General features: G+C 41.7%; 1 protein-coding gene across 2 annotated transcripts; it reads left to right on the top strand.

The window, feature by feature from the left end:
- The first annotated feature begins 211 nt into the window (after positions 1–211).
- Positions 212–27762, top strand: CAPSL (calcyphosine like). 2 transcript variants are annotated; one of them, XM_012459925.3, is made up of 5 exons: positions 212–338; positions 16443–16579; positions 21465–21642; positions 21933–22142; positions 27405–27762. In XM_012459925.3, exons 2-5 carry the CDS (start codon positions 16443–16445, stop codon positions 27504–27506), a joined length of 627 nt encoding a protein of 208 aa, XP_012315348.1. In that variant the 5' UTR covers positions 212–338; the 3' UTR covers positions 27507–27762. The 2 variants fall into 2 exon arrangements, with proteins under 2 accessions (XP_012315348.1, XP_064231829.1); XM_064375759.1 differs by lacking the exon at positions 212–338 and adding an exon at positions 369–450.

The following is a 27762-nucleotide window of genomic DNA, read 5'->3' as shown; positions in this document are numbered from 1 at the left end:
TCTGGGGAAAACAGAAGGACAGGAAGGTGCTTTCTAAAAGAATGAAGACAATGTGCCGAATGCTTCCTTGCAAAACATGGGAGTCAAGTTCTGATGCTGTTCTAGAAACCAAAGCGTTGCAGCAAAACTTCCGGCTGGCTTCTCTCCCAAGTGCAAAAGGCTTGAGCTTTCACAGTCACTAAGATTTCCTAGGCAACAGGAGTGTAAACTTGAGAAAAGGCAGAACCAGAATAGAGATTGGCAGTGAGCTGAGCCAATCAGACTGTGAGTCTGCAGCAGTGATTCCAGGCCATCCAATTAATACTAAGAGAGTGGACCAGGACCTCTGAGGAAGACAGGTAAGAGGGAGGAGGCTAAGGTGGCTTGGGAGGGACCAGTTTTCCTAGATCCAGGAGAGAGCGTCCATAGTTTCAGTTCAAAGAAACTGGTGGCAACAGATTAGCATTTAAGGTAAATCAATGCTTTTTATCTATTCTATGAATTGATTTTTTTTTCTTAGTTTGTCTTAGCCAAGAAAAGAAGACAGTAGATGTTACTCTCTAAAAAGAAAACCTGAAACTTGTTGAGAGTTCTTGGACTTGAGAAGCCATCACTAGGCTGTCAGTGCAAAGAGGAAAGAGATTGGTATTGGAAAGGTTTTTGTAATCTTTGCAAAAAAATGCTTAGCTAAAAATGTACAAATATTAATTTCATTCTGTAAAGGAGAAGGAAGTAAACAGTACTGAGCAGTCACTAGGTACTAGGTATTTGTGTGTGAAGGGTTTGGGTGCTATATCGATCCTGATGACCATTGATAAAACTGAGCTTCAGGGAGGTTCAACATTTCCAAGTTACAAAACAATAAAACATTTGAACTTTCATGCAGACCTCGCTTTGTCTGATACTTAAACTTATGCTATTTCTGCTATACACTGACAACTGAGAATCAGAATAAATATCAGAATGCTCACTAAAGTGCACTTACATGGCTTGTTCAAAAATTATATCAGATAGTGGATTTGATTCATCAGAGACTTGAGTGTGTCCTTTACGTTCTCAGTAAAAGACAACACCAGTGATCCAGGTATCCATCTCTATTGCCTTTGGTCTGGGGAGTATTTAAACTATATTAAATAAATGAAATTCTTTTCTGGTTTTTTTTTTGACTTTTTTTCCCCTCAAACCCTACAACCACAAAAATCTATTTTGTTATTGAAAGTTTTAAATATTGAGATTTGAATTTCAGGCATACAATTGTATTTATATTCTGATATCAATTACCCAATAGCAATGGCAATGATAAATTATAATAGCAATCTAATAGCATCCTGCTAATCCTTGATGATGTGATGACAGAAAACGCAAAGGATACAGCCCTTGCTTGTAAGGACCTTATACTCTGTCTAGCAGGACAGATAATTCTGAAAACTATGAATTACATCGTTGTGCAATGTGAATGCTATTCGGACTTCACCACGTGACTATGGAAGGATGGGTGGGACTTCTCTGGACCAAGAGGAAAGGCAAGGTGTTTCTGAAAGTGTGACTGCGTGTACAAAGGCGCAGAGATATAGAATGCTATAGTGTGTTCGGGGAATGTGAATGAGTAGAGAGGCAGAATAGATTTTGAATGGATGGAGAATTACTAGAAATGGCTGGAGGCAAAGGAAGGCCAATGCATGAATTCAATGTTAAGAATTTTCATTTTACCTATCTACAATGAGGAACCATCAAAGGGTCTTAAACTAGACCGTGAAGTTCATGTTTTCATTTTCTAAAGACTGCTCACACAATCTTCTGAAAGACAAAGTAGAGAGGGCAAAGCTAGGGGCAGGGAACCAGTTAGGAGACAGTTGCAATGGTGGAAATGAGGGGTGACCATGTCCTGGGCTGAGTCAGTATCCATGGCGATGGAGATGAGGGAATGGAAATGCAGGATGGGTTAAGACAGTGAAACTCTACAGGACTTAGCTGCTAACTGGATGTAAGGGGTGAGGAAGAGTATAGGATAATGGCCAGTTAATGACCCTGGTAAATGGTATGCTGTTTCCTGAAGCAAGGAGTAAGGAAGAAAGAAAATAAATTTGGTTCTGGAACATTAAACTGGAAGTGTCTGTAGGTCATCCAGGTGCACATGTTTTGTGAGAAATCTGACTCCGGAGAGCGGCGATGTTGGAATAAAGATTTCGTAGTCATCACTGTATCAGGGGATATGGCTGACATTGCCATGGGATAGCAAAATAGTGAGAAGAGAATAGACAACTGAAGCCTGAGAAACAGCACTTAAGAAGCAGGTGAAGACAAGGAAGAAACAAATAGGACAGATCCAAGAGGGAGGAGGAGAGACAAAAAATTAGATTTATAGCCATTGAGAGAAAGGGTGTTAAAGAGGAAGAATGGCCAGTGGTCAACTGTTGGGAGAAATGAACTAAGGCCTAATGACTGTTGAAGTTGGCAATCAGGTTAACAGTGACTTATTGAAGAGTATATTTGCTGGAATATACTCCAACCTCCTGTCTCCTCCTCTCCTTTGTCTTCTGCTGTTGCCGCCAAGTGGTGGAATCTAGCTGGAAGCCAGCGAGCAAGGAAGGGTGGTTAATACAGTTCATGGAAGTCAACCTCTTGTAGCACTGATGTGGGTGGGGAATGGATCAGGAGAAGCACATGGGCAAACAATATTCAGCTCAGGGTGATGACTGCCGTTCAGAGGTTGATCAAGATGAGAAGGCTTATGACTGAGTAAGGAATAGAGGAAAATCTGGGTGTCTGTGCGTGGAAGGTACGCTTGGTCCCAAGAGGGGCAACCTCTCCTCGTAACTTGTGGAGGTGGTGGTGAGGTGCTCAAGAGCAAGGAGTAGGGGTGTTTAGCTTGTGGAATAACACTTTCGGCGTCAACTGTTGCTTTAATCTCGTTATGAATGAAATAAGAATTTTCCTTGTAAAATTTTGCTCTTTATGCTGATATCAGACAGCTTTGTATAAAGAAAACCTATCCAGGTTCACAAGAGCAGTTTTCTATATTTCAGAAGTCAACAGATTGGCATTTGGGAGAAGATGACATTACAAGACTCTGAATTGTAGAAATAGCCATGTGTTGGCTTCTCATGGGATTCCTAATGCCCAGGAAAATTTGTTCCATTCATGATATTCTTTGGAGAAGATTGTCTCCCATATTGTTAGCTATAATTCTATTGCCACTCAGCATCTTGTTTTTCCTCCAATCTGAAAATAGTTTTAAAATTCTTGTATATTTTCTTGTAACCTAAAGTCAAATAGAATTAAAATTTCCCAGATATAAAGTGTAGTTTGAGAGAGAGGACAGTCTTTGGTTGAGAGGTGGATGACAGCGCTTGTTACTTTCTTTGGAAGCTCTGCTTAGTGTGTGTCCCCTCTGCAGTTACCCCTCTAGCCTCGACAGGAGTTCTTCACACAGAGGGAGGAGCAGGCAAACGCTCTGCAGTAACAAACAGCATCAGTCCTTTTTACTTAGTGTGCTTTGGACTCAATTACCCAATTTTTATAAATGAATGTCCTGTGGTGACCGCAGGGATTTCCTATTTAAAAAATAGGAACATTTTCTGAGATGTTGTGGATAATTTACAAAAGACTGCTGGGGAACTGGCAGATGCCAAAGATCCTGCTCAGAATCTTGGTTTTGCTACCTATGTGTGAACTGAGACAACCTTGAAATCTCTTTGTATCTCAGTTTCCTTATTTTATAAAAAGTGATATAGCTATGTCTGTAACCTATAATAATTGTTATCAAAACTTACTTTATGCCAGACAAATTTTCTGCTCTAAACAAATGGACTCTGAAAAACTTGCAACACGCAGGCCATCCTTTTAGCAGAGAATGCAAGACAGAGTAAGTGTGGAGCAAATGTTTCCTATTGCTGTTGTTCTTATCTTTTGCATAGTCCCAGAGGTCAGCAAACTGTTTCTATGTAGGGCCAGAGAGTAAGAAATTTAGGCTTCATGGGTCAGAAGGTCTATGATGCAACTATTCAACTTTTGAGTTGTAATGTGAAAGCAGCCACAGACAATATATAAACACACGTATGTGGTGTTTTCCAATAAAATGTTATCTACAAAAGCAGGAAGAGGGCCAAATTTGGCCCAAGGGGTGTGGTCTGATGTCCCGGGCCTAGATTATCTTAGCTTATGTTTGCCTACACTGAGGGCACTCTTCATAACCGCCCATGGAAAAGTGAGCCTTATTTGCTTTGGGTGAACACAGGCGAAAAAGGAGAAACCATCCAAGTGTTGACATCTGGCGTTAGGGCTTTCCTTAGTCTTCTGCATCTGAGTGATTTGGTTTTCTGGTTGCTCCCTGTGTTTACAAAGCTTCAGGCTCCTCCCGGTTTTGTGAAATAAGTTGATCTAGACATGCTCAAACTCTTATTTTTTGGAATAGCAATATTCCTTCTGCCAAAGGAGGCAGAAACTATAAGTTGCCTCCTCAATAGCCACTGACTTATTATTTTATAAATAGAACCTTGGGGGTGGCAAAGTATCCAGCCAAAAATCAGATTTCCCGGGCTCCTTTGAAGTGGCTGATGAGCTTTAAATAGAATTGGGTGAATCTTCTGGGACCCTCTTCAGAAAGGGCTCATTTAGCTGGGAAGAACATCCTTACCTTTTGCCCTTTTTCTTTTCTTTTGCTTGGAGTGTGGATGTAATAGCTGGAGCTCGTATGGCTATTATGTACCTTTAGGCAACTTTGAGGATAAAAACTATGCTAGGGCAGAAAGATAGTAGTGTCTGAAAACATCGATGACTACTTAAAGCACTTCCAGACTTCTTTCACATGAGAGCAAAGTAAATCTCTATCATTTTCAGAGACATGGCCTGTTTCTATTATGAATCGCTGGACACAATTCATAACTGATATGCTGATTCACACTGATGTTGTCACTATGACATTGGATTTCTATCCCCCTTAACACTTTTTGGTTTTCTGGAAGTATCAGTTAACAATACCTAGGATACAAATAATTGGCTAGATTTCTAAGTGGTCATAAAATAAACATTAAAATAGACAAATATTCCAAAAGAAGCATTCATTCTAAGGGACTGCAAGATAGTTACTAAGTGATTTTGGTGACTAATGGCTCCGAAAGGGCAAATGTTCACCAGAGCTGTGGCTTTACCTGCATCTAAAAGGGTGACAGAAGATGCACCAGTGAGTTTTGTCCTTGCAGTGGGTTTGAAATAATTGTCTGAGGTCACGACTTCGTGGCTAAAATGGAATATTCGAAAGTTAACCTGGTTGGTCTTAAGAGCATAGCCACTGAAACCAACAAAAGTTTTTATTTTTCTTTTGTCTTAGTTTTATTTATTTGTTTATTTGTTTCTCTATTTTGCAATCCAGCTAAATCTTTGCTTACCTTTGCATAGTTTAGGTAGCTTCTTACCTTGTTTATTTAAGATGTTGCATTGAGCAGGTTGACCTAACTCAGAATAGATTGTGAGTTATTTCTTGATAAAAACCCCAGAGACTCAAGGCACAGCAAAGGGAAAAGCAAGATGGAGAAGGCAGCGGGAGAGAGCTGTTAGGAGAGTGTACGCTGCTTCACATTCCCAGCAGATGCTGATTATGACAAGGACCCTGTAACCCTGGGGCCTCTGTATTTTATTAAACTTGGGGTTTTTTTTGTTGTTGCTGCTGTTTTTTAACCACATTGTGTCAGTTACATGGGTTCTTGAGTATTATACTAAGATGCTTATTTTATTCTCATAGTCAAAGTGCTGGAGAAGCTGCTACTTGACAAAAATTCTTCTGAGAGAAGAGGTTATAATGGAGTGACTTTCTTTCTCCTAGTGATTCTCCGGGGTAGTTGAGTCTCTCCTTACACTGGATTGCTAGTTATTTTACCCAGCTAAAGGTCAATATTTAGGGTCAGCCCAAACATTGCAGAAATTAGCTTTTTGCCATCTGTATCAGTTAGGAATATTTTTGACTGCAAGTGACTGAAGACCTGACCAACAACAGATTAAACAGATAATACAAAGAGATTATGTTTTTTACAAGACAGGAGCGTGAAGTCAAGAAGCTGCCAATCAATATTCAGCAGCTTGATGATGTCAGGGCTCTAAATTGGTATGGATATAATTCCCTTGGCCCTTCCCTCAGGATTGTATAGAGGCTGCCATAGCTCCAGACATCACATCCTCACTCAAGGCATGAGGAAGGCAAAAAAGATGAGAGAGATATTTCAGAGTTCTCAGCACTTTCCTTTGGGTCTCTTTGGCCAGACTGGTTCCTGTGCCTTCCCAGTTGAAAGTGGGCTACAGCTGAGAAAAAGGGAAATAGAATGACCTTGTCTCAGCCAGATGGCAGTGTCTAAAAAATTAGCTGTAATTCAAATTTAATAAAGTTAAAACTACTTCTAGGAATGTAAACTTCCAAGGGTTGGAAGCTTGGCTAGTTTGGCTGTCTCATCCATTCCTCTTGTATGGCACATACTAGGTGCTTAATAAACATATGTTAATGCAGAACCAAGACTAGAGTGAGGCATGGTAGGTGTTTAGGGTGCACTATTTAAGGAGACACTCATTCTCAGGCTTGGGCAAGTGTAGGGATGACATTTGCATGATTCTGAGACTGCGTGCCTCTTTAAACGTTGTGCTTTTCTCTTACTTAGCCCTAGCCCCAACCCGGGTTCAGTGAATAAAATGAAATATGAATATGTATGAAGTAAACACTTTATCACAATGATATTTATAAAATATGATTATTAAAATGTACCATATCACAAACATTAAAGTAAGGACAGAATTCACATCTCAAAGATCAGTAGAAAGAACTAAAGGCTGCCGTTTAGCAGAAATGGGCTCTATGCAAACCTGCCTATTGACAGCGGCTACAACATGCATTTTAAGCATTTTGAGAAAATGTATGTTGACGCAGAGAAAATGTGGTCAGATGCCAGACTTCAGTGACATCTTATTTCTACAGTATGCCATGTCACTTAAGTATAGATGAAATACCATCATACTTGATATGGTATGTGGAAGTTGGCAATCCAAACAGAAAACAGATGTGTCATATATTCATACATTTTAGAAAAAAATTTTAAAAATATATTGTGGGAAAATAGTAAATGGTATGAAAGATACTCCATGCAGGAGTTTTGAGTTTGATTTTAAAAGCCTCATATATCATTTTAATTAAAACAAATAGAAAAAATACCTGCTGTAAGAGATAGAGACTAAGTAAAATTTTTCATCTTAACAAGAAGGTATTTACACTGAGCCTTAGCGATTTGAAAACCCAAGCAAGGACCTGGGATGGGAGAGGGGGTCATGTTTAGGGACTCTGAGTGGCCCGGCTTTGCTCTGCACTGCTGTTCTCACTCTCTGCTGGCATGAAATCTAGCAGTACTCCAAACAATCTTTTCCCTGAGGCTTTTCCTTTCCTGAATCTCTTATTTCGTGGACCTTCTCTTAGTCCCCAAAGCAATTTATCTTTTTTTTTAATTTTTTTTGAGACAGAGTTTTGCTCTTGTTGCCCAGGCTGGAGTGCAATGGTGCCATTTCAACTCACTGCCAATCTCCTCCTCCTGGGTTCAACCTATTCTCCTGCCTCAGCCTCCCGAGTAGCTAGAATTACAGGCATGAGCCACCACACCTGGCTAATTTTGTATTTTTAGTAGAAAAGGGGTTTCTCCATGTTGGATCAGGCTGGTTTGAACTCCCAACTTCAGGTGATCTGCTCGCCTCGGCATCCCAAAGTTCTGGGATTACAGGCATGAGCCACCATGCCTGGCCAGCAATTTATCAGTTTTAAGCAACATCACAGTGTATCTGTTGAATGCAGTGACTTAGAACTGTGTTCAGCCCTGGCTCTGCTACTCCCTAGTGGCACGTTCTCAGGCAAGTGACCTGGGTTCTTCAGATCTCTGCTGACTTCCTGTAATAGGGCAGTAATATTTGATAGAATCCACCACATGAGGCAATGTGTGGACGGATGTAAAGTCCTTAGCCAAGGGCTTGGCCCCCAGCATAGTTACAACTGTATTTTTACCTCTTCTCTTCATGACTTTATCTTGCCCTGTTTTGTGTTATAATAAGGCCTTACTCTTACTAGAGGGTGACCTTTTATTTCCTATAGCTTATGTTCTCAAACTTGGGTATACATGAAAACCAAATAAAACAATAAAATGCCCAGCCGCAGCATCTACATGAAGAGAGTTTAATTTACTGTGCTTGGTGACAGCTGTGGGCATCTTTGTTTTTCAACAGCACCCATGGTGGTCCCAGGTCTTTCTCTATAGTAGGGCTTCTCAACTTCAGTCGACATCTCTGACTGGTAATTCCTTTTTTTTTTTTTTAGACGGAGTCTCACTCTGTTGCCCAGGCTGGAGTGCACTGGTGCAATCTCAGCTCATTGCAACCTCTGCCTTCCGTGTTCACGCAATTCTTCTGCCTCAGCCTCCTGAGTAGCTGGAGGCGTGTGCCACCACGCCTGGCTAATTTTTGTATTTTTAATAGAGATGGGGTTTCACCATGTTGGTCAGGCTGGTCTCAAACTCCTGACATCATGATCTGCCTGACTTGGCCTCTCAAAGTGCTGGGATTACAGGTGTGAGCCACCACACCCATCTCTGACTAGTAATTCTTTGTTGCCAGGGGCCATCTTGTGCATCTTGAGCAGGATGTATAGCAGCATCCCTGGTCTCTACCCATTAGCTGCCAATAATACGCTACCCTATTTCCACTGTAACAACCAAAAATGTCTCCCAGGAAGGATTATCCAATGTCTCCTGGGGTGAGGGGGATTGTACCCAGTTGAGAAGCACATCTCTATAATTATCACCTGAAGAATTAGCACAGTGCCTTGCATAGCTAGTGGTGCTAAGGGCATGTTCAGTTGACTTGAGCTCAAATGGGCTCCGTGAAGTAACTCTTATGATGTCGACAATATGGACACACACTCTTCAGAGGATTCTGTGTACTGCAGAAACCATGTCATCAAACTGTCTGAGTCTTCAATTTCAGTTTCTAGGGGAGGACATCACTATTTATTCACTTTCTGACCACCTGCTAGGCTAAACTCAACACCTAGCGCTATGGTTTGAATGTCTGAAATTCATGTTGAAACTGAATCCCCAGTATAATACTATGAAGTGGTGTGGTCTTTAGGAGTTGGTTAGGTCACAAGGGTTCCTCCTTCTTGAATAAGATTAAGGTGCTTATAAAAGTGGTTTTGCAAATTGTTCAGCCCCTTTTTGCCCTTCTGTCTCTTCTGCCTTGTGAGGACACAGCATTTGTCCTCTCTGGAGGACCCAGAGTTCAAGACACCATGTAGAGAGCAGAGAGAATAGTCCTTGCCAGGCATCAAATCTGCTGGACCTTGATCTTGAACTTCCCAGCCTCCAAAACCACGCGAAATAGATTTCTCTTGTTTATAAATTACCTAGTCTATGGCATTTTGTTCTGGCAGCACAACTGTACAAAGACATCTGGAATGCAATATTTATTTCAGAGGGGCATTTTCTAAGGGGAAACTTACTGAGGAACTATGGGTTTTTGCCATCTACCGTGTAGTAATAACTAGTTTATGGAAAGGATTAAAGTCAGTGCAGACAGTTTACTTTTTTCCATCTATTGCCTTTAGACATGGTGTGTTGTATATCTCTCCCCATCCCTGGGTGACATTTTAAGTATTAAAAGGTCCATTGAGTCTTAATCAAAATTTCAATCTTAAACCCAGTTTCCAAGTACAGACAGAAAGAGCAAAAAGCACATCAAGTTCCCCATCCCCATGGGGGACTGGTCTCGGTGCTCAGGATCAAGCCTGAGATAGCAGAGATGGGCAATGTTTTGTCTTGGATGAGAATTTCAAAGAAGGCAAATGTTTTCGGCCTCCTCGGAACTAGCTTGGTGCCCTACAAGCCTCATCAATAGCTGCTTACTCTATACTTTCTCCTTTCTTCTCTCCCCATGGTAGAATGTTTTAAAAGCACATGGAACCATTAGAGCAACCCTAGGTTCCTTGCTATTGAAAATAGCTGATGTAATGGCACAGGTGTCTAACAATTACAGAAATGCCTAAAAATGTTCTTAAGGCAAAAGTCATGACACGATATGGCTTTGGGAAGAATGGGCTTAACAGCGTTGAGAGGTGGGACAGGTGCTCAGAACAATTGGACTGCTCTGTAGCTGGCTGCTGTTGTCACAGGGCTGGACCTGCAGGACTTCGTCAACGGGACAGCTTCCTCATAGTACCTCCTGCCCCCGTGTCTCATCATCCCAAGCAGAGGGGTGCAAAGGAAGACTGCCCAGGCCAAATCTAGTCCAGCCGTCATGATTGCACATCCCTGCCAGCAAGGACGCCTCCTTTTCCTCCTCAAGCACATCTCGCCTCTGTCCCCTACGCCGCATTTGCTGCCGCTATTTACCTAATTCTGTCCCTCCCTCTCCACTTTAACACAGGTTAACCCTTCTCTTCTCTAAAGTTCATCCGAGCTGACTAAACCTGCTTCAGTTCCCTTGGCTCTTTCAAGGAACTATCCTTTCCCTGAAAAAGGAAAACTAGAAATGTAGTGTCAGAGAAGTCAAAGGAGGAAGGATTTCTTGGAGAATGAGGTGAGAAGTTTCCTTTGGATTTTGCAACAAAGAGGATGTGAAAGCTTTGGTGCCTTCTGGTGTCTTGATCAATGATCTCTAGGGTTGCCTCTTTAGCAATAAGATCCACTTCTGTGTTTGCAGCAGTTGGCTGCAGACAGAGAGAGGGACAAAGAGGAAGAGAGAGAGATGTAATTCAGTCTGTTGCCACCAGGGTACAGCAAAGACAAGTCAATGGATGCAGGCTACGGCTAGAGCATTTCCCTCTTCTAAGGATCTACTTAAATCTGTCCCTGAATCTTATACAGAAAATCATGAAGACACAGACTCCACGCATTTTCAGCTTTCCACATCCTTCCTACAATAATTTGCAAAACCCAGGCAGACAGAACGCTTTGGCGTGGCAGTCGGTTGTGCACCAGGAGGACAGTGGAATGAGACAGCCTTAATGGGACCAATGCTACTGTGGCTCCACTCTGCCTCTGCCCCAAATCTCCAGGCTTCTGTGAATAGCCCTTCCCGCCAGCCAATGGAGGGTGGGGGTGGGAAGTGCAAGCAAGAACTCTGGATGCTAGCCCCGAGTCCGCCCTCTCCCTCAAACTGCACGTTCTGCCACTGGCCATCTTGTATGTCTTCCTCTCTCTTCTCCACACCGTCCAGGCAGCATAGCTGGAAACAAGTCTCCTACTAGCTAGTCTGTCCCCACCTTCTTACCCATTCTTCTCGCTTTACAATGCAAATGGCCATTCCATTTTTTTAAAGAAGGCTTACAAAAAAGTTGCTGTTGCTCTCGAAATCCAAACCCCACCTTGGCACCCCAGGATCTTTGGGATCTGGTGGCTGCCCGCCTGGTCAGTTTCATTTTTACCTAACATTCCCCTTTCCCTACTCCCTCTGAATCTCCACGACTGTTCATCTCCCCCTGCCACCTACACCTCTATTCTCCACCCATACTGAGATACTTGTGTTCCTAATGACACTGCTTTTTCTCTCACCTTGGTCTAAGTAGTTGGTACACCTACTATCTAAAATCATCTCTTCCTCCTCCTTCTCCTCCTTCTTCTTCACCAACTTTCACTCTTGTTGCCCAGGCTGGAGTGCAATGGCGACATCTCGGCTCACTGCAACCTCTGCCTCTGAGGTTCAAGCAATTCTCCTGCCTCAGCCTCCCAAGTAGCTGGGATTACAGGCATGCGCCACCACGCCTGGCTAATTTTCTATTTTTAGTAGAGATGGGGTTTCTCCACGTTGGTCAGGCTGGTCTTGAACTCTTGACTTCAGGTGATTCGCCCACTGCGGTCTCCCAAAGTGCTGGAATTACAGGCGTGCGCCACCGTGCCAGGCCTAAAATATCCTTCTATCCACCACGTCCCCAGCCTCAATAACTACCACCTTCCATTAGGATGAAAGCTCAGACATCACCTCCTCTGAGAGGTCCTCAGAAAGTCCCACTCCCAGGCCAGGTAAGCCAACCGTCCTCTTGTGATTGCATCCCCTACTCAGCCCCCAGGCTGTAAGCCTTGTCTTGGTCCCTCTTTCATCCTACCCCTAGCACAGTGCGTGACTTTCTGAGCACTTAGGAGACTTGTGTGGAAAGCAGAGACTGAACCGCATGCCTGGCGGGGGCATGTGCAGACGCCTGAGAACACTTGGTGGCGCTGCGGCCACGTGCGTCGGGAGCGCAGCGTCTTCTCCCCTTGCACCGCGATGCGCTCCGTTGTCACCACGACGGATCCTTAAGGTTCAGACAGGGTCTTCTGTGACAGAGACACTTTGTGCACTGCTGTGAAGTCGGTGACATATGTTTGGGGACCGACTCTTGCCCTGGTGCCTGGCGCCTTTATTGAAACATCAAAGCTGAGCATCTCTCTTCTTCACTTGCAACCCTGCCTTCCTCAAAAGCCCCGGTGCTTAATAAACTTTATATTTTCCATTCTGCTCAAATACAGGAGATCAGGATTCAAACTAATGAAGACTCTAGGCTATTCAAGGGCTTGCTCCTCTGAGAAATTCCTCACACTCCCACACTCTATCCCAGCATAGTGCCTTGAAAAGAGTACAATCAACTTAGCTAGTGGTTGGTGAACTGGGTGACTGAATGATTAAAAAGGATGGTTACTAAGGGTATTTCAAGTTTCATGGTAGACCAGTGGGAGAGAATGGACTCCCCAACCCCCCTACCCCCCGAATTTATCAAATTAGACTCCAGAAGAAACTGCCTACATCATCACTGAGTAAGATCAACCTCAGGAGGCCGGACAGCCTGAGGTACTGGGCTCACTGTTTCTTGCCTTGCTGGATTCGATCCCACTTTCCTATGAGAAAGCACCATCAAACTGTGCTTTGAGATTCTTACACATCATTTCACAAACCACAAACATGATGGAGCAGAAAGAGACCTGCTTGGGAATCAGGAACCCTCTGTTTTGGTCTTGGCCAGGACTTTTGGGCAAGTCACTTTGCCAACCCAAGGCTTAGTTTCCAAATCTGCAAAATGAGGTTGAACTAGAGGATCTTCAAGGGTCTTACGTCCTAACAGTGTGTGGATTACTGTGAGCCACGTTTCCGTCTGACTTGGGCAAGTTACGTGATTTCTCTGCATCCTAATTTCTTTATCTGTGAAATACCAATAACAGTAGTAACTAGCTCATAGGCTTGTTTTTCTTTTTTGACTTTCATTAATTTGCCAAGATGACCATGTGCCCAGCATTTTTAAAATTGACAGATAAAGTTGTATGTGTTTACCTTGTATACCATGATGCTTTGAAGTATGTATAATTATGGAATGATTAAATCTAGCTAGTAACATGCACATGGGTTTTATTTTATTGAGACGAATTCGTATAACATAAATTAGCCATTTTAAAGTGTTTATTACATGCACAATATTGATAAGCCACCACCTATATCAAGTTCCAGAACATTTCATTACCCTCAAAGGAAACTTTGTACTCATTAAGTAGTCACTCCCCACTGGCCCTTCCACCGCTGTCCCTTGCAATTATTAATTTGCTTTCTGTCTCTATGAATTTGCCTATTCCAAGTATTACACATGAATGAAATTGTACAATGTGTGGCATTTTGTGTCTGGCTTCTTTTTTTTTTTTTTTTTTGAGCTGGAGTTTTGCTCTTGTTACCCAGGCTGGAGTGCAATGGCGCGATCTCGGCTCACCGCAACCTCCGCCTCCTGGGTTCAGGCAATTCTCCTGCCTCAGCCTCCTGAGTAGCTGGGATTACAGGCACGCGCCACCGTGCCCAGCTAATTTTTTATATTTTTAGTAGAGACGGGGTTTCACCATGTTGACCAGGATGGTCTCGATCTCTTGACCTCGTGATCCACCCGCCTCGGCCTCCCAAAGTGCTGGGATTACAGGCGTGAGCCACCATGCCCGGCCATGTCTGGCTTCTTACACTTAGCATAATGTGGCCAAGGTTTATCCACATTGTGGCATCTATCAGCACTGTGTTCCTTTTCATGTCTGGAGAATATTTCATTGCATGGCTATACCACAGTTTGTTTATCCATTTATCCATGGATGGACACTGGGTTTGTTTCTACCTCTTGGCTGCTGTGAATAATGCTGCTGTAAACATGGGTATACGGGCGTTGTTTGAGTTTCTGTTTTCAGTTCAGCTGACAGCGTTTTTGTGTGAACTGGATACAGGCTTACTACTTAGTGGGGGTACCCTTAATGACTTTAATATTATTCTGAAGGTGAGCAAAGAGGGTCCCACTGGGAATCTATCCCAGATCCAGGAGCCGGATCTCACTTTCTCTCCACTACTGGTTTTTAGTCTCTGTTTCTCTTGAGTCTCACTTGCTGCCATGGATGGCAGGGACAAACCAGAGCAAAGTGAATACAGTGGACAAGGTAGGGGAGATGTCATGAGAAATGAGAATGGGAGGTGAGTGGCTGGGGACAACCACTGGGCAAGCATCATGAAGCAAGGCAGAAGGTCGGCAAAGACAATGGTGGTCCTGGGAAGGATCAAGACTCTGAGGTGGGTTTAGAGAATGAGAAGGCCATGTTGTCAACACCAGTTCCTGCTTCCATAGGGGTTGGGGTGGGGATGGGGCTCATGCCACTAGCAGAATATGGTCAGGGCAAGAGAATGGCTTAGGCAAGGATGAGTAAGGCTGTAGGAGACAGCTAGATGGGTGAATTGGTAGTCTTGTCCATGAGCTCAAGATTCTGGCTGTTAATGAGGGGAGAGCCAGTGCTGTGAAGCTGGAAATGAGCTCTGGGAATTGCCAATTTGAGGTCAGGACAAAACAGTAATAAGCAAACGCCAGCTATAAGAGAGGTAAAGCTGACAGGAAGGCCACGATCTGGGCTGCCGGTGTCCCTGTTAGATGAGAATCGGAACATGCTCCTTGTGTGTGCCTGGCAAGAATGGAGATGGAAGTCTCTAAAAGCAGTACATGCCACTGTCTGAAATTCCAGGGAACCTCTCTTAGGCGCCAGAGGAAGCAGAGGAAGACTGTGTCGCTTTAGACAAAGCTAATGTGGGGTAAAGCAGCTGAGACCTACACAGGTCTCCTTCTTGACTGAAGGTTCAAGAGAACTGAAAGGAATTCCTCCCATTTTCACCTACATACTGGGAATCTGGATACAGGGCAAGAAGTAGGGATCCTATACATGGGCTTGGGGGAGGCTGCAAGAAAGTGGCCATGTTAGTGCGTGCAACCCTGAGTTGTCTATTCTGGTCCCAGTTATTGGCTTGATGAGATTCCCATTCCCAAAAGCCAAATAATGAGTACCCTGTGGGGGAGACCTTTCAGGTTGTAGAGGAGAACAACAGTCTTGGCATAGAAGAGATTGTGAGTCTGTGCGTTGCTGTCTTTGATGACAATAATTCCATCCTAATGTAGCACTGAGGCGAAGTGCCAGAATTTGGCCGGGGAGGGAGACTTGAAGCCAGGGTGGAACCATATTCTAATAACTTTTTTTTCCTGCACCTTGGAGTTCTTTGCATATTCTTCAAGCCTCTTGCCTCTCATTCTTTTCATTCACAACTGACATTAAAGTAACTTCTAGAATCCTCCATTTACTCTGTCATGAGAATTAGTGTTTTTTGAAGCTGGGGTGGAAGTTAAAGACCATCTTATCCAATCCTTCCATTTAACAGAGGAGGAAACACAGGCTGTGAGATTCACTCAGATGTTACCAGGCAGATGAAGGTGAGGGGTGAGGGGATTGGGGGTGGGGATTGAAAAGTCAGGACTAGAACCTGGGTCTCCAGGCTCCCAGCCCAGTGCTCTTCCCACTGCTGCATAAGTTTTGAGAGCTCAAGTGCGGCTACAGGAGTTTGTATGTCCCTTGGGGACCACTCAGGAGACAGCGTTTCATTGCACCCATCCTGAGAACATTGTTAGGTGTTAGTGAACACTAACCTGTGAATCAAGGAGACCATACCCATTACTGGTACAAATCATGAAGGATCAAGTGCTGAAAATCTCATTCAAGACAGAGGGAACAAAAACAGGGTCTAGACCAAAGAGGAGAATATTGAATGTGAGGGTCAAGGGAATATGGAAAATTCGACATAAAATAATATGGCATATAAGGTAGGTTCAGAAAAGAAAGTATAGAGAAATTGGACTTCTTTTATGGAGGGACGAGGGCTTCAGAAAGATCAAAGCACCTTGGGAAATGGTGATATATTTAAGACTATTGTCTAGGTTAGAGAAACCAGATGTCCTCAGGACCAGATAAGTAAGTTATAAATATGCCAGGCACACAGTTGGCATAGAGAAAAATCGGAAATTCTAAGAAGTTTTCTGACGGAGAAGGCTGTACATTTCCTTTTCAGTGAGGCTGCTGTCACCCTGCCCAGCCAGAGGCAGCGGTGAGGCCTGGACTCTGCTAACATGCTATGGCTTCCCCCTTCAGATGGCAGGGACAGCGCGCCATGACCGAGAGATGGCGATCCAGGCCAAGAAAAAGCTCACCACGGCCACCGACCCCATTGAAAGACTCCGACTGCAGTGCTTGGCCAGGGGCTCTGCAGGCATCAAAGGACTTGGCAGGTAGGACCCAGTGACAGGTGGCAGGGAATGGAGTGGGAAGGTACGACTCGGCCAGGTGAGGCTGATATTGGCCATGTAGTCTTGGGCAAGTCATTTCTCCCTAGGGGCTCAGTTCTTTATTTGTAAAATGTAGAGTTTAGAAGAGTCTATCTCTGAGGTCCCTTGTGACAGTTTTTGGATCTTAGTCCCAGACTCAGCAAGACTCCTATCTGCTACAAGACAGTGCAGCTCTGGGAAAGTATGAGGTAAAGGGAGAAGCATGGCCTTGGCGTGGAGATGCCCACCAGGATAATAAGTCTCTCCGCAGCTGTGATAATAATGGCCAGGATGGAAGAGGGAGGAAGGAACAGCAGCAATTTAGCTCTAGTCGCAGAATTTGGAGTTTTGCTCTCAGGCAATCATATCTCTGTCACTTCTAGGGACACTGGTATTGCTTGTCAGATAACTGACAGCTCACTGCCAATGGGGTTCTCTCAGCTGGGTAGCTCCTGTTCTCCCACCCTCTGCCCTCTGACAGTGTGAATAGTTTTAAGGACTGAGAAACCAAGAAGAAAGGAGACTGTGAGCCTCCTGAGGGCAGGTCCTGTGCAGTATAACAAACTCCATCAAGAGCCTGCCATGGGCCAGGCATTGGACACATCTTAGGGACCCATGTGTGAACAAGGCTTCTTAAGCCCCCATGGAGGACTAAGACTATGGAGCATATGAGTGAAGTAAATGGTCTCTCAGTGGTGTGAGAAGTTGTATATTAGAGAAGTACAGGGTGCAAATGGGAGGGAAATCCAGCCTTGCACTCAGACAATGTGGAAGACTTTACTTCCAGCAAGGTACTGAGTGCCTGGGAGACAACTCTGAATAGTCCTAAGTCTCAGACTAAGCCCAGCTCTGTCAGAAGGCCAGGCAGTGGGATTGTGGACCCTGGTGGCCAGAATGTCCCAGTCCAATGGGAAGACCAGCCCTCTTGCCCTCAATATTGTGTGACTTCAGCCTCTACCCCTTTCGTCATGGGTGCACATCATTGTCCTTAGTGCAAAAGCTTGAGGAATCCTCTCTTCCACTCTCTGGTCCACTCTGGAATCCCTCCTGCTGCCTGTGTTGTCTTCACCCCATACCCACTGCACACTGCATCTCTACCAGCCTTTCCACTAAGAACCAGCCGACGGTGAACAGACACCATTCCATCCTAAGCCTGTTGCAGAATGTGCTGTCTGCCTCCCTTACTGGCCTTGGCCTTCTCTAAGTACCTCCTAACTCAAGTGGAAGCTGCCCCTTCCCCTCCACTCCTATCTTAGGGGCAGTTGAAGACTAAACACTCTACTTCAGTCTAACTCCAAATCCCAGGTCATATTCCCACCTTTGTTCATTTATTTATTTCCCATAAATCCTGTCTTTGCAGGGCATCTCATCAGGTTAGGCTCTGCCTTTCCCACCCCCTGCACAACACTCAGCACTGGCTCCTGGAACCATCTTTCCACCCTGTCTGAGTCTTTATCCTAATCAAGATCAAGCTGACTCTATTATTTTTAACCTTGACACCTTCATTTTTTGACACCAAATTCTTGTGGTTTTCAATAGTATATGTTCTTTCTTAGTCATTTCTAATTGCCTTGTAAATGTAGATACTTCTCTAGTATCTAAATTCTCAAGATTCTTTTGCCAGTATCCTTAATTTATCAGACATCTTGGCTACAGTTGAGTTAGCACATTCTACCCTGGCCCCTTGCCAAATTCTTGGCAAGATACCCATTCCTGAGATCCAAACTAATTTCACAATGTATGTATTTTCTTTTATCAGGAAAGATACTAGCTAACTAACCAACTAACCAGTGAATATCTCTATGTAGTTGGCTTACTATCCAAATAAAACAAATGTCTTTTTTTTTTTTTTCAAATAGAGCTTCGCCAGCAGCCCCTACTGTTTTAATGGTATTTCAACTCTTCCAGCTCCTTGAGCTGAAAACTTTAGAATTATCTTCATTAGCCCACCATATTCACTCTTTTATTTCTATGATATCGTGAAAACTTTTTTTTCTTATTTTCATTCCAATTGCTTAAGTGTAGACACTCAACATTTTTCACTGGACTCTTATGATAGTATCCTTACTGGTTTCTTTGCTTCTAAGTTTTCAGTCCTCCAATTCATTGCTAAAGTTCTCATTATTTTGATAATGTCACTTCAAGTCAACAATTTAATAACTTTAAAAATAACTTGCTAATAAAGTTCAAGCTCTTTAGCATGTTAGGACATTTAAAGTCTTCAGGTTCTGATTAATCCAACTTTCCATTTTTTTTAAATTATACTTTAAGTTCTAGGGTACATGCGCAGAACGTACAGGTTTGTTACATAGGTATACATGTGCCATGCTGGTTTGCTGCACCCATCAACCCATCATCCACATTAAGTATTTCTCCTAATGCTCTCCTTCCCCTAGCCCCCCACCCTCAGACAGGCCCTGGTGTTTGATGTTCTCCTCTGTGTGTCCATGTGTTCTCATTGTTCAGCTCCCACTTATGAGTGAGAATATGCAGTGTTTGGTTTTCTGTTCCTGTGTTAGTTTGCTAAGAATGATGGTTTCCAGCTTCATCCATGTCCCTGCAAAGGACATGAACTCATTCTTTTTTATGGCTGCATTGTATTCCATGGTGTCTATGTGCCACATTTTCTTTATCTAGTCTATCATTGGGCATTTGAGTTGGTTCCAAGTCTTTGCTGTTGTGAATAGTGCTGCAATAAACACACATGTGCATGTGTCTTTGTAGTAGAATGATTTATAATCCTTTGGGTATATGCCCAGTAATGGGATTGTTGGGTCAAATGATATTTTTGGTTCTAGATCTTTGAGGGATTCCCACACTGTCTTCCATAGTGGTTGAACTAATTTACATTCCCACCAACAGTGTAAAAGCATTCTTATTTTTCTACATCCTCTCCAGCATCTTTTGTTTTCTAACTTTTTAGTGATTTTTGAAAGTCATAGGGTTTTCAAAGTACTTACCTACACTTTCTGCTTTCCTTTAATGGGAGATGGGAAGACTTTGGGACCTTTGAGTCTATTAGCAAAGATGAAAGCTTAAAAAAAGTTACGTTTTGATTTTTTAAATAGACTACTTTAAAAACCAGTACCAACACATCATTATTATCTAAGGCCCATCATGTATTCATACTTTCTTAGTTTTTGCCTAGTGTCCTTTCCTGTTTCAGGATCCCAACCAGAACTCTGCTTCACATTTACTTGTCATATTTCCTTAGGATCCTGTTGGTTCTCAGACTTTCCTGGTTTTTGATGAATGTGACAGGTCAAGTATTTTGTAGGATGCCCACCTACTGGAATTTCTTTAATTTTTTTCTTCATGATTAAACTGGGCTTATTGGTTTTAGGGACCGTAGATGCAAAGCACCATTTTTATCACATTATACCAAGGATGTGTGTGATGAACATGATTTACTACTGTTGATGTTGACACTGATCACCTGACTGAGGTAGTGTTTGTCAGGCTTCTCCAGTGTAAAGTTACTTCCCTTCTCCATATCGTATTCTTTGGAAGGAAACCGCTTTGCAGAGCCCACACTTAGAGAGTGGGGAGTATGTGTTCCCTCCTTGAGAGCAGAGTATACCCATAACTTATTTGGAATATTTCTGCGAAAGAAATTTGTCCTTTTCCTCACATTTATTTATTCTATCATTTGTTTAAACCAATATGGATGCAGGGATATCTTTTTTATATTTTGGGTTATAATCCAATGTTGTTTTATTGGTTAAACTGTTCCAGCCTTGGCCTTGAGAGCTCTTTAAGTTGGCTCCTATATCCCTGACTTATTCCCATCAATATGTTGTTTGTTTTTTAGCACTTCCTTTCTTTCTGGTACTACAAAATGTCTCATTTTGTATATTCATGCCCTCGGCTGTACACGTGCTTGTGCTTATTGTTACTGGAGCATTATTATTTCTAGGTCTTCTCAGCTGACAAAATAAGGACATATATGTGTGTATAGTAACCTGTGTATAAATATTTTTATATGTAATGATTTATGATTTATGTCTATATTAAACTGAAAGTGAGTTCACACTATGTCTCCAACTCTAATCCATGCCTCTTTTCCTATCTTATCTGTAAATTCTCACTCCCACTTAAAGAAACCTGGTTTCCATCTTTGTTATTCATTTACTTGATGGTTCAGCTTCGGTATATATGTACATCAGTATCAGAATGGTTAACCTGTATCCCTGTGGGAAACAACTTTATCAACTGTACAGTACAGTAATTGTGTGCAGTTCCTGTGTTCTGACAGACACTACTCATTTTCAAAGTACTTAAATCAGCACCTTTCTCTCTTATCCCTTTACCCCTTTTGGGGATGTTTCATTCTTTTATAAAACAGTGAAATTTTGTTGTCACAGTTGGCATTCCTTTCTGTGATTTTCTGACTTCCCAAATCATTTTTTAAAAATGTCATAGGTATTAAGGTTTACACCTTGTTCTGTAAAGTTCTATGGGTTTTAGCAAATGCATAATGTCATATATCCACCATCATAGTATTATAAAGGCTAGTTTCATTGACCTAAAAATCCCATGTTTCACCAATTCAACTCTTTCCTCTCCCTTCATCTTTTTACTGTCTCCACAGTTTTGTTTTCTTCACAATGTCATGTAATTAGAATTACACTCTGTGTGTGTGTGTGTGTGTGTGTGTGTGTGTGTGTGTGTGTGTGTGTTTGTGGTGGGAAGTGGCTCTCCATGTTTGGAAGGGAGGGTGGAGAGAAGAATTTAAGACTTTTGTATTTTAATTTGACAAAACCTTGAGCGTGAATTTCTTTTTAAATCTTTACACTTACACCTTGTTCTTTGTAAATTTCTTCTTAATTTTTGCATGTATTTTCTTCAGAGTATTTAGAATTATGGATGACGATAATAATCGAACCCTTGATTTTAAAGAATTTATGAAAGGGTTAAATGATTATGCTGTGGTCATGGAAAAAGAAGAGGCAGAAGAGCTTTTCCGGAGGTTTGATAAAGATGGAAATGGAACAATAGACTTCAATGAGTTTCTTCTCACATTAAGAGTAAGTGGCCCCATTAATCAGTATATCTGCTGAGTTTGGCTTTCATGTGGTTTGGGTTGGCTACTTTGAGATTTTGTTTTTAGAAGTTGTTAGTGCACTATGGGGAGGGCGGTGGGCAGAAGACTGTGAACAGACTTAGGAATTTTTTGGAGCAATTGTAGTGCCTATTATATAATAGTGCACAAATATTATCTCATATCATTGAGGGGAATAAGATATTTATCACATAGGATACAAAAAAAGCTCATTTGCTTATGTATGTCTCTGCATATATTATTCTGTTTTTGTAGCCTCCAATGTCCAGAGCCAGAAAAGAGGTAATCATGCAAGCTTTTAGAAAGTTAGACAAGACTGGAGATGGAGTTATAACAATTGAAGACCTTCGTGAGGTGTATAATGCAAAACACCACCCGAAGTACCAGAATGGGGAATGGAGTGAGGAACAAGTGTTTAGGAAATTTCTGGATAACTTTGATTCACCCTATGACAAAGATGGATTGGTAAGTGTAAGAGCCCAATCTAGGAAAACTTTCTTCTCTTTAATTTGAAATTGTAAATTGGAAATAGGTCCAAAATCTTAAAAATTTTAACACATTGATACCTTATTTGTTGTAAATAGAAGTAAACTATTTCCCTAGGAACCACCTAGAAACTTCCCTATTGCCAGGGGAAACTAAGGTAATAAAATGGTTACTTTGAAAACTAAAGTAACAAAATGTATGTATGTGCCTGCACATACTCATAGACATATATTGAAAGATATTGGTAGGGGATCCACATAAGCTGATGACCTGTCATCTGGGGAATGTGATGTTTTGATTAAACACTCCATTTTATGGTGATCATATTCACCATACTCAGCTAGTTGCATTCCAGTGAACTGACTATAATAAAACATATTTAACTTTGAAATGAGATCATAATTTAATTTTGGGGAACAGGTTTACAGGTCTTTCAGGATGTTTTAGTGCCTTCACAGTCATCCTTATGGACCTCATTTGTGGTCACACTTTGCTATGTGGAAATGCCATTTAAAAGTAGTTTTTGGTAAAGGGAATGCTAAATAACAGAATTTACTCTGATTTATTCTTCAGTGTGCTTTGAAATTAACTTACATTTCTAAACTGCAGTGAACCTGAAAACAAAAGCACCTACCTCATCTCCATTAACTTTTATCTTCAAGTTACAAATGCATATTTGTACCCTTGGTAGGGTAAGGAATTATGTAGCTCTATGACTGTGTCTAGGCTGAGATGAAAATGTCATCTATCAACAGCCATAAATGGACTTTTTAGAAAAAACAAAACAAAACCCAGAGCCAGTTCTGTTATTAGGAGACCTAAGGGTTTTGATGATAAGGAAAGGGGGTTGTCCCTTTGGTAACAGTCAGCCAGAGCACAACCCCAGGGTTCGTTGTTTCTTAGGCTTTTTATAGCACAGGAAAAGATTAATGGGCCAGTGGACAAGAAAAGGGTAGTTAAGGGAAGAACAAATAAACCTTCCTCTTCTGAAGGTAATTTCCTCTAACTTTGTAAATGAAACTTCATGATGAGTTTCATTAGCAAGGGGTAGGGGATAGGAAGGTGACCTTTCTATCCTTCCTGCTGACATTTCCCAGTCAGAGATGGAGTGATACCCTCTATTTCAGGCTGAGGATTGTGGACGCAGGTTTTCAAAAGGGCTGAAATTCAGTAGGGTAGCAAAAACCTTAGAGAAAAAAATAAAAACTATATGTTTTCTACCAGTATTGCTGGCCTTCGATCACTGAGATGTCAATGGAAAAATAGCCAACTGCCGTTTCCCCAAATTAGCCCGCCCCTTTGTGGATCCCAGAGTGTGTCTGCTTCTTCTCTGCAGGTGGTTCCTCCTCATTGCCAGGGGAAACCTCAGCTACTCTTTTCTCTAACAAAAGTCAAAATAGCCAGTTGTGATTCGGCTGATTCAAGTCTGCACATCATCCCTTTTGATATTTATCTTAAGAAGCCACATTAAGCTCTCAAAAGCTCATGAAGGTTATTGAGGTTTTTAGCAGTTACAGCACTTATGTCATCTGAATGTTACAGACCTTGTATTGATACTCAACTCTGGATGCTCGTAATCGTCATCAGCGAGTATTTATTGATAATGTAGACTGCTAGCTGCACTGCAGAACCACATTATCTAATTTTTTGGAGGGTGGAGTCCAAGGATTTACATTTTAATATGCATCAGATGACTCTTATACTCACTCATATTTGTGATCCTCAGCTCTAAAAGATTCAGAAATGACTGTTTTAAAATTATTAAATATAATATGCATATGGACCCCTATTAGCATAATAATGAATCTGGGCAACATTTTTTGAGCACATATCAACGGGCATTTGCTAAGGGCTTAACAGGAACATCTCCTTTAATAGACATAATAAAAATGTTTCTGAAAAGTAATTTATAATTCAAACGTTTGCACATTGAATTGCATTTTAAATGCATGAGAAATTGTTGATGTAGAGGAACTCCCTGGCAAATACTTTTATGAGAAGAATAATTAGCCTCTAATTTACCTCTTGCAAATTGAATTATTTTGCATCTTAAGATTTCTTGTAATGAAGCATAGCTGTGCTTGAAGTCAGTGTGCACCTTTATGGTTAAAAACATTCCATATAAGACAAAATTTAAAATAATGCAAAAAATTTGGCATAGTTAAGGATAATGTTCAAACTTGATAATCTAGGTGAAACTCTCAAATACCCATAAAGGTTTCTGGAGTTTGCAGCAGTCTTGGAATTTGGTCTTGCACTAATACCCCACTGGACTCCCGTAGCAGCTGGAAGACATTTGGGCGGAGATGTGAAACAAATAGCATGTGAAACAGACTTTCCTCACCCCTTTTCTATCACTAAACCCCACCCCAATTTGGTGAGATTTCTACTTCTTATTTTTTAATATCTAAGTTTTGGATTCTTTGTGTGTGTATATGACTTTATAATCATCATATTTTAAAAATGCCTCTTAGGACTTTAGCCCTTCAGAGAATATCAGTCTATTGCCTCATCCATCTCATATAAAAATTTGTAAATAAGTGAAAATATTTTAGGTATATTACTAAGTATATGTATTAATAGCAACCTAGATTTGTTTCAGGATTTCTCTAATGAATTTGGAGCTGAGAAAAAGGGATTGAATTGTGACTTCCATTACCCCTATCTGGGACCTTCCCTTGTATATATGATATATACCTTATCACATAAAGGTAGCTTAGGCAAGAGGCCTGCTAAAAGTAGGAGTGCCCAGTTTCTCATGTTTTCTGTCAAATAAAATGAGTAAGGATAGTAATTATTGCTAAACAGCAATTTACTACGATGAGGGTGAATTTATGGGAGATTAGAAAATTTGTGATTCAGGCCATTCCCAATATAAGTTGAGTCTCAGAAAACAAGCAAACATCTAGCTAAAAGTGATTTCAGAAATGATCTAATATGTTAGCTTTGACCTCTGGCTTGACATACTCTAACTTCCAAGTGAGGTTTAAAACTTCCTTTATCTTTTGCCCATCTTGGATTCCTTCTCCATTCTCCATCAGAGCCAACTCAACTCCAGATCACCCCATGCCATTGAAGGAGCTTGGGATTGAAGGATGGGGGTAATGATACCAGTCTCACTCAATTGGTGGTTCCGTTAGAGTTTAGTTTCAATTGCACAAAATAACAAATCTCATTAAACATTGGAATACACAAATTAGGTTTTATTTTATATCTACTTGATGTTCTCACTTGAGTGGCTTAAAGAGAGCAGAGCTGAGGTCTTTGTGATTTTCCTGGCCTTTCCTTCATGATCTCAAGATGGTTGCCTAACTTCAGGCAGCACATCTGAGTTTCAGGCAGCAGGACAAATGAGGAAGAAGGAGGGAATGAGAAAGGGCTAGAGCCTGCATCAGGCAAACAAAGCCTTCCCTAGACATTCATGTCAGATTTCTGTTGTATCTTATTGGTGAGAACTCTATCACTTGGCCATCCCAAGCTGCAGCTGCAATGGAGTCTGGGAAAGCGAGTTTTGAGTTTTTCAACTTTTGTGGGAGAGAAAAGCTAGGGACAAGAGTATTACAGTGGATGTAGAGGGCATCTCACTCAATGGCTGTCACCCCGGTCAACCAACAAACAATAGGAACAACAAACTAAAAATATTAGGAATTTGATAATTTTTAATTAAAAAATAATTAGCTGCAACAAATGTTCCTCAAACTGTCACAGTAAAGTGCTCAGTCAAAATGGCTCAGGATCTCATGTACAACTCTCTTACTTTACTTGCTATTTGCTGTTAAAATTATCCACTTACTTTGTTGGAGTATTTCACCAGCCTGCAATCTTTTTGAGGACTAAGACTTTAGCTTAATTATCTTTGATATTCCTAGTTAAATTAATGTAGTGTGCACAACAATTAACTGGAATGTTTAGATTTTACAAAAGTAAATTCCACAACCACTTGCTTCAGAGATTCTGATTCAGCAGGTGTGGGTTAGAGCCTGGGGACCTGGGCTTCTGACAAACATCCCAGGCGGTCCTGATGCAGGCAGTGTGGACCACACTGAGAAACATTTCTCTGGAACCTCACACAGCATCATAAAGAGAGAGAGAGGGCAATAATGATGTGTGAAACTTAATATAATTCCTTAATGAGGGATTTGGAAAGCAGAGGCTGAGGAATTCAAAGGAGGAGAGGAATAAAAAAGTTCATAGAACACAGGCTGGTCTGATTGCTAGTAAAAAAGAAAAAGAAGAAGAAGTTCAAGAAAGAGGGATGCTAATCATATCCTAATTTTAACAGAGGCTCTATGCGTGTATTATGGATGTGCATTTACAGTTCAACTATGAGCTGAGTTCAAATGCCTTTCTTCCTACTGCTCTTCCTTTTTTATAGTGGGAAGGGGTGGTATGAGAGAGAATATGGATCCTATGACTTCTTTTTTTCTGTTCACTTATAATTTCAGCAAAAAGGACAAGTGAGTCAGTCATCTCTTGTGATTCTTGTAAGGCATAGGTATGTCCCCAACCGATCATGTCAACCAACGTGGTTAAAATGTACATATTATCTAGACCTGTTAAAAATAATACTAATAACTGTTTTTTCTTCTTCCCCAAAGGAAAGAATTATAAAATCCTAAAATAGATAAACACATTAGTCAATATGTCAAAGAGACAGTCATGGACGTAGAGTGGAGAGAAGCCATGATGGGTGGGAGACATGAAGCAGGGTTAAGCTTTTTATTCACCCTGGACCTTGAATGAATTATTCATGTGTTAGAAAAACATGCAACCCAGGAGCGTTTAACTAGAAATCTCTTTCTCATCTGCAGGACAGAACTCCATTTTTGGAAAGGGAAAACATCACTTATCCTGACACAAGGACATGACATGTTGTTTCTGACATGTCACAGAAAGATAAAATTAACTACAGTTACAGAACACTTCCTTCTTACTCTGAGTTTCAGTCTCTCTTATCTGAACTGGCGGGATCCCACCCTTAGAGAAAAGATGACAACCCACGTGTCACTTTACATTTATGTTGGCCTAGAAACTTTGAAGACTTCCTTTCTCTCTTTCTAGGTGCTGTTCTCACACCTTCCTCAACTTCACTTGTTCTTTTGTTTTAGATCAGTTCCTCAGCCATGATCACACACACAAAGAAATCCTCTATTTCCTTCTATTTACAGATGCACAAGGTGGGCCCCCACTGACAGAGTGAGAAGCAAAGTTTCGTTTTTGTTTCTAACTTTTCCACTGCAGGTGACCCCTGAGGAGTTCATGAACTACTATGCGGGTGTGAGCGCATCCATTGACACGGACGTGTACTTCATCGTCATGATGAGAACCGCCTGGAAGCTTTAAGCATGTGACCTGGGAGCTGGGCCTTGGGACAGCCATGTGGCTCCAAATGACTAAACCTCAGCTCAGAAACCAGTATTGTGTTTGATTTCACACTCATCGTAATGCTTTTTCTGTGTCAAAATACTGCATTTTCTGGGGCCAAGAAACAGGCAGAAATAAAAGGCACTGAGTAGCCAACTGTGAGCTTGCCTTCCCTGAGACTGTTTCCTTTGCTCTAAAATAGGACTTAACTAAAATGAGCTCTGTAAAGCTCCTA

This window comes from Aotus nancymaae, unplaced genomic scaffold, assembly GCF_030222135.1.
Source record: "Aotus nancymaae isolate 86718 unplaced genomic scaffold, 86718_ANA_hifiasm-v0.15.2.pri h1tg000014l, whole genome shotgun sequence".
Lineage (NCBI taxonomy): Eukaryota > Metazoa > Chordata > Mammalia > Primates > Aotidae > Aotus > Aotus nancymaae.
This window is presented reverse-complemented; position numbering and strand designations above follow the sequence as displayed.

Coding starts and splice junctions, on each gene's coding strand:
- CAPSL (XM_012459925.3), top strand. CDS start 16,443: ATGGCAGGGACAGCGCGCCATGACCGAGAGATGGCGATCCAGGCCAAG. Junction 16,580..21,464: donor GGCATCAAAGGACTTGGCAG/GTAGGACCCAGT, acceptor TATTTTCTTCAG/AGTATTTAGAATTATGGATG. Junction 22,143..27,404: donor CCTATGACAAAGATGGATTG/GTAAGTGTAAGA, acceptor TTTCCACTGCAG/GTGACCCCTGAGGAGTTCAT.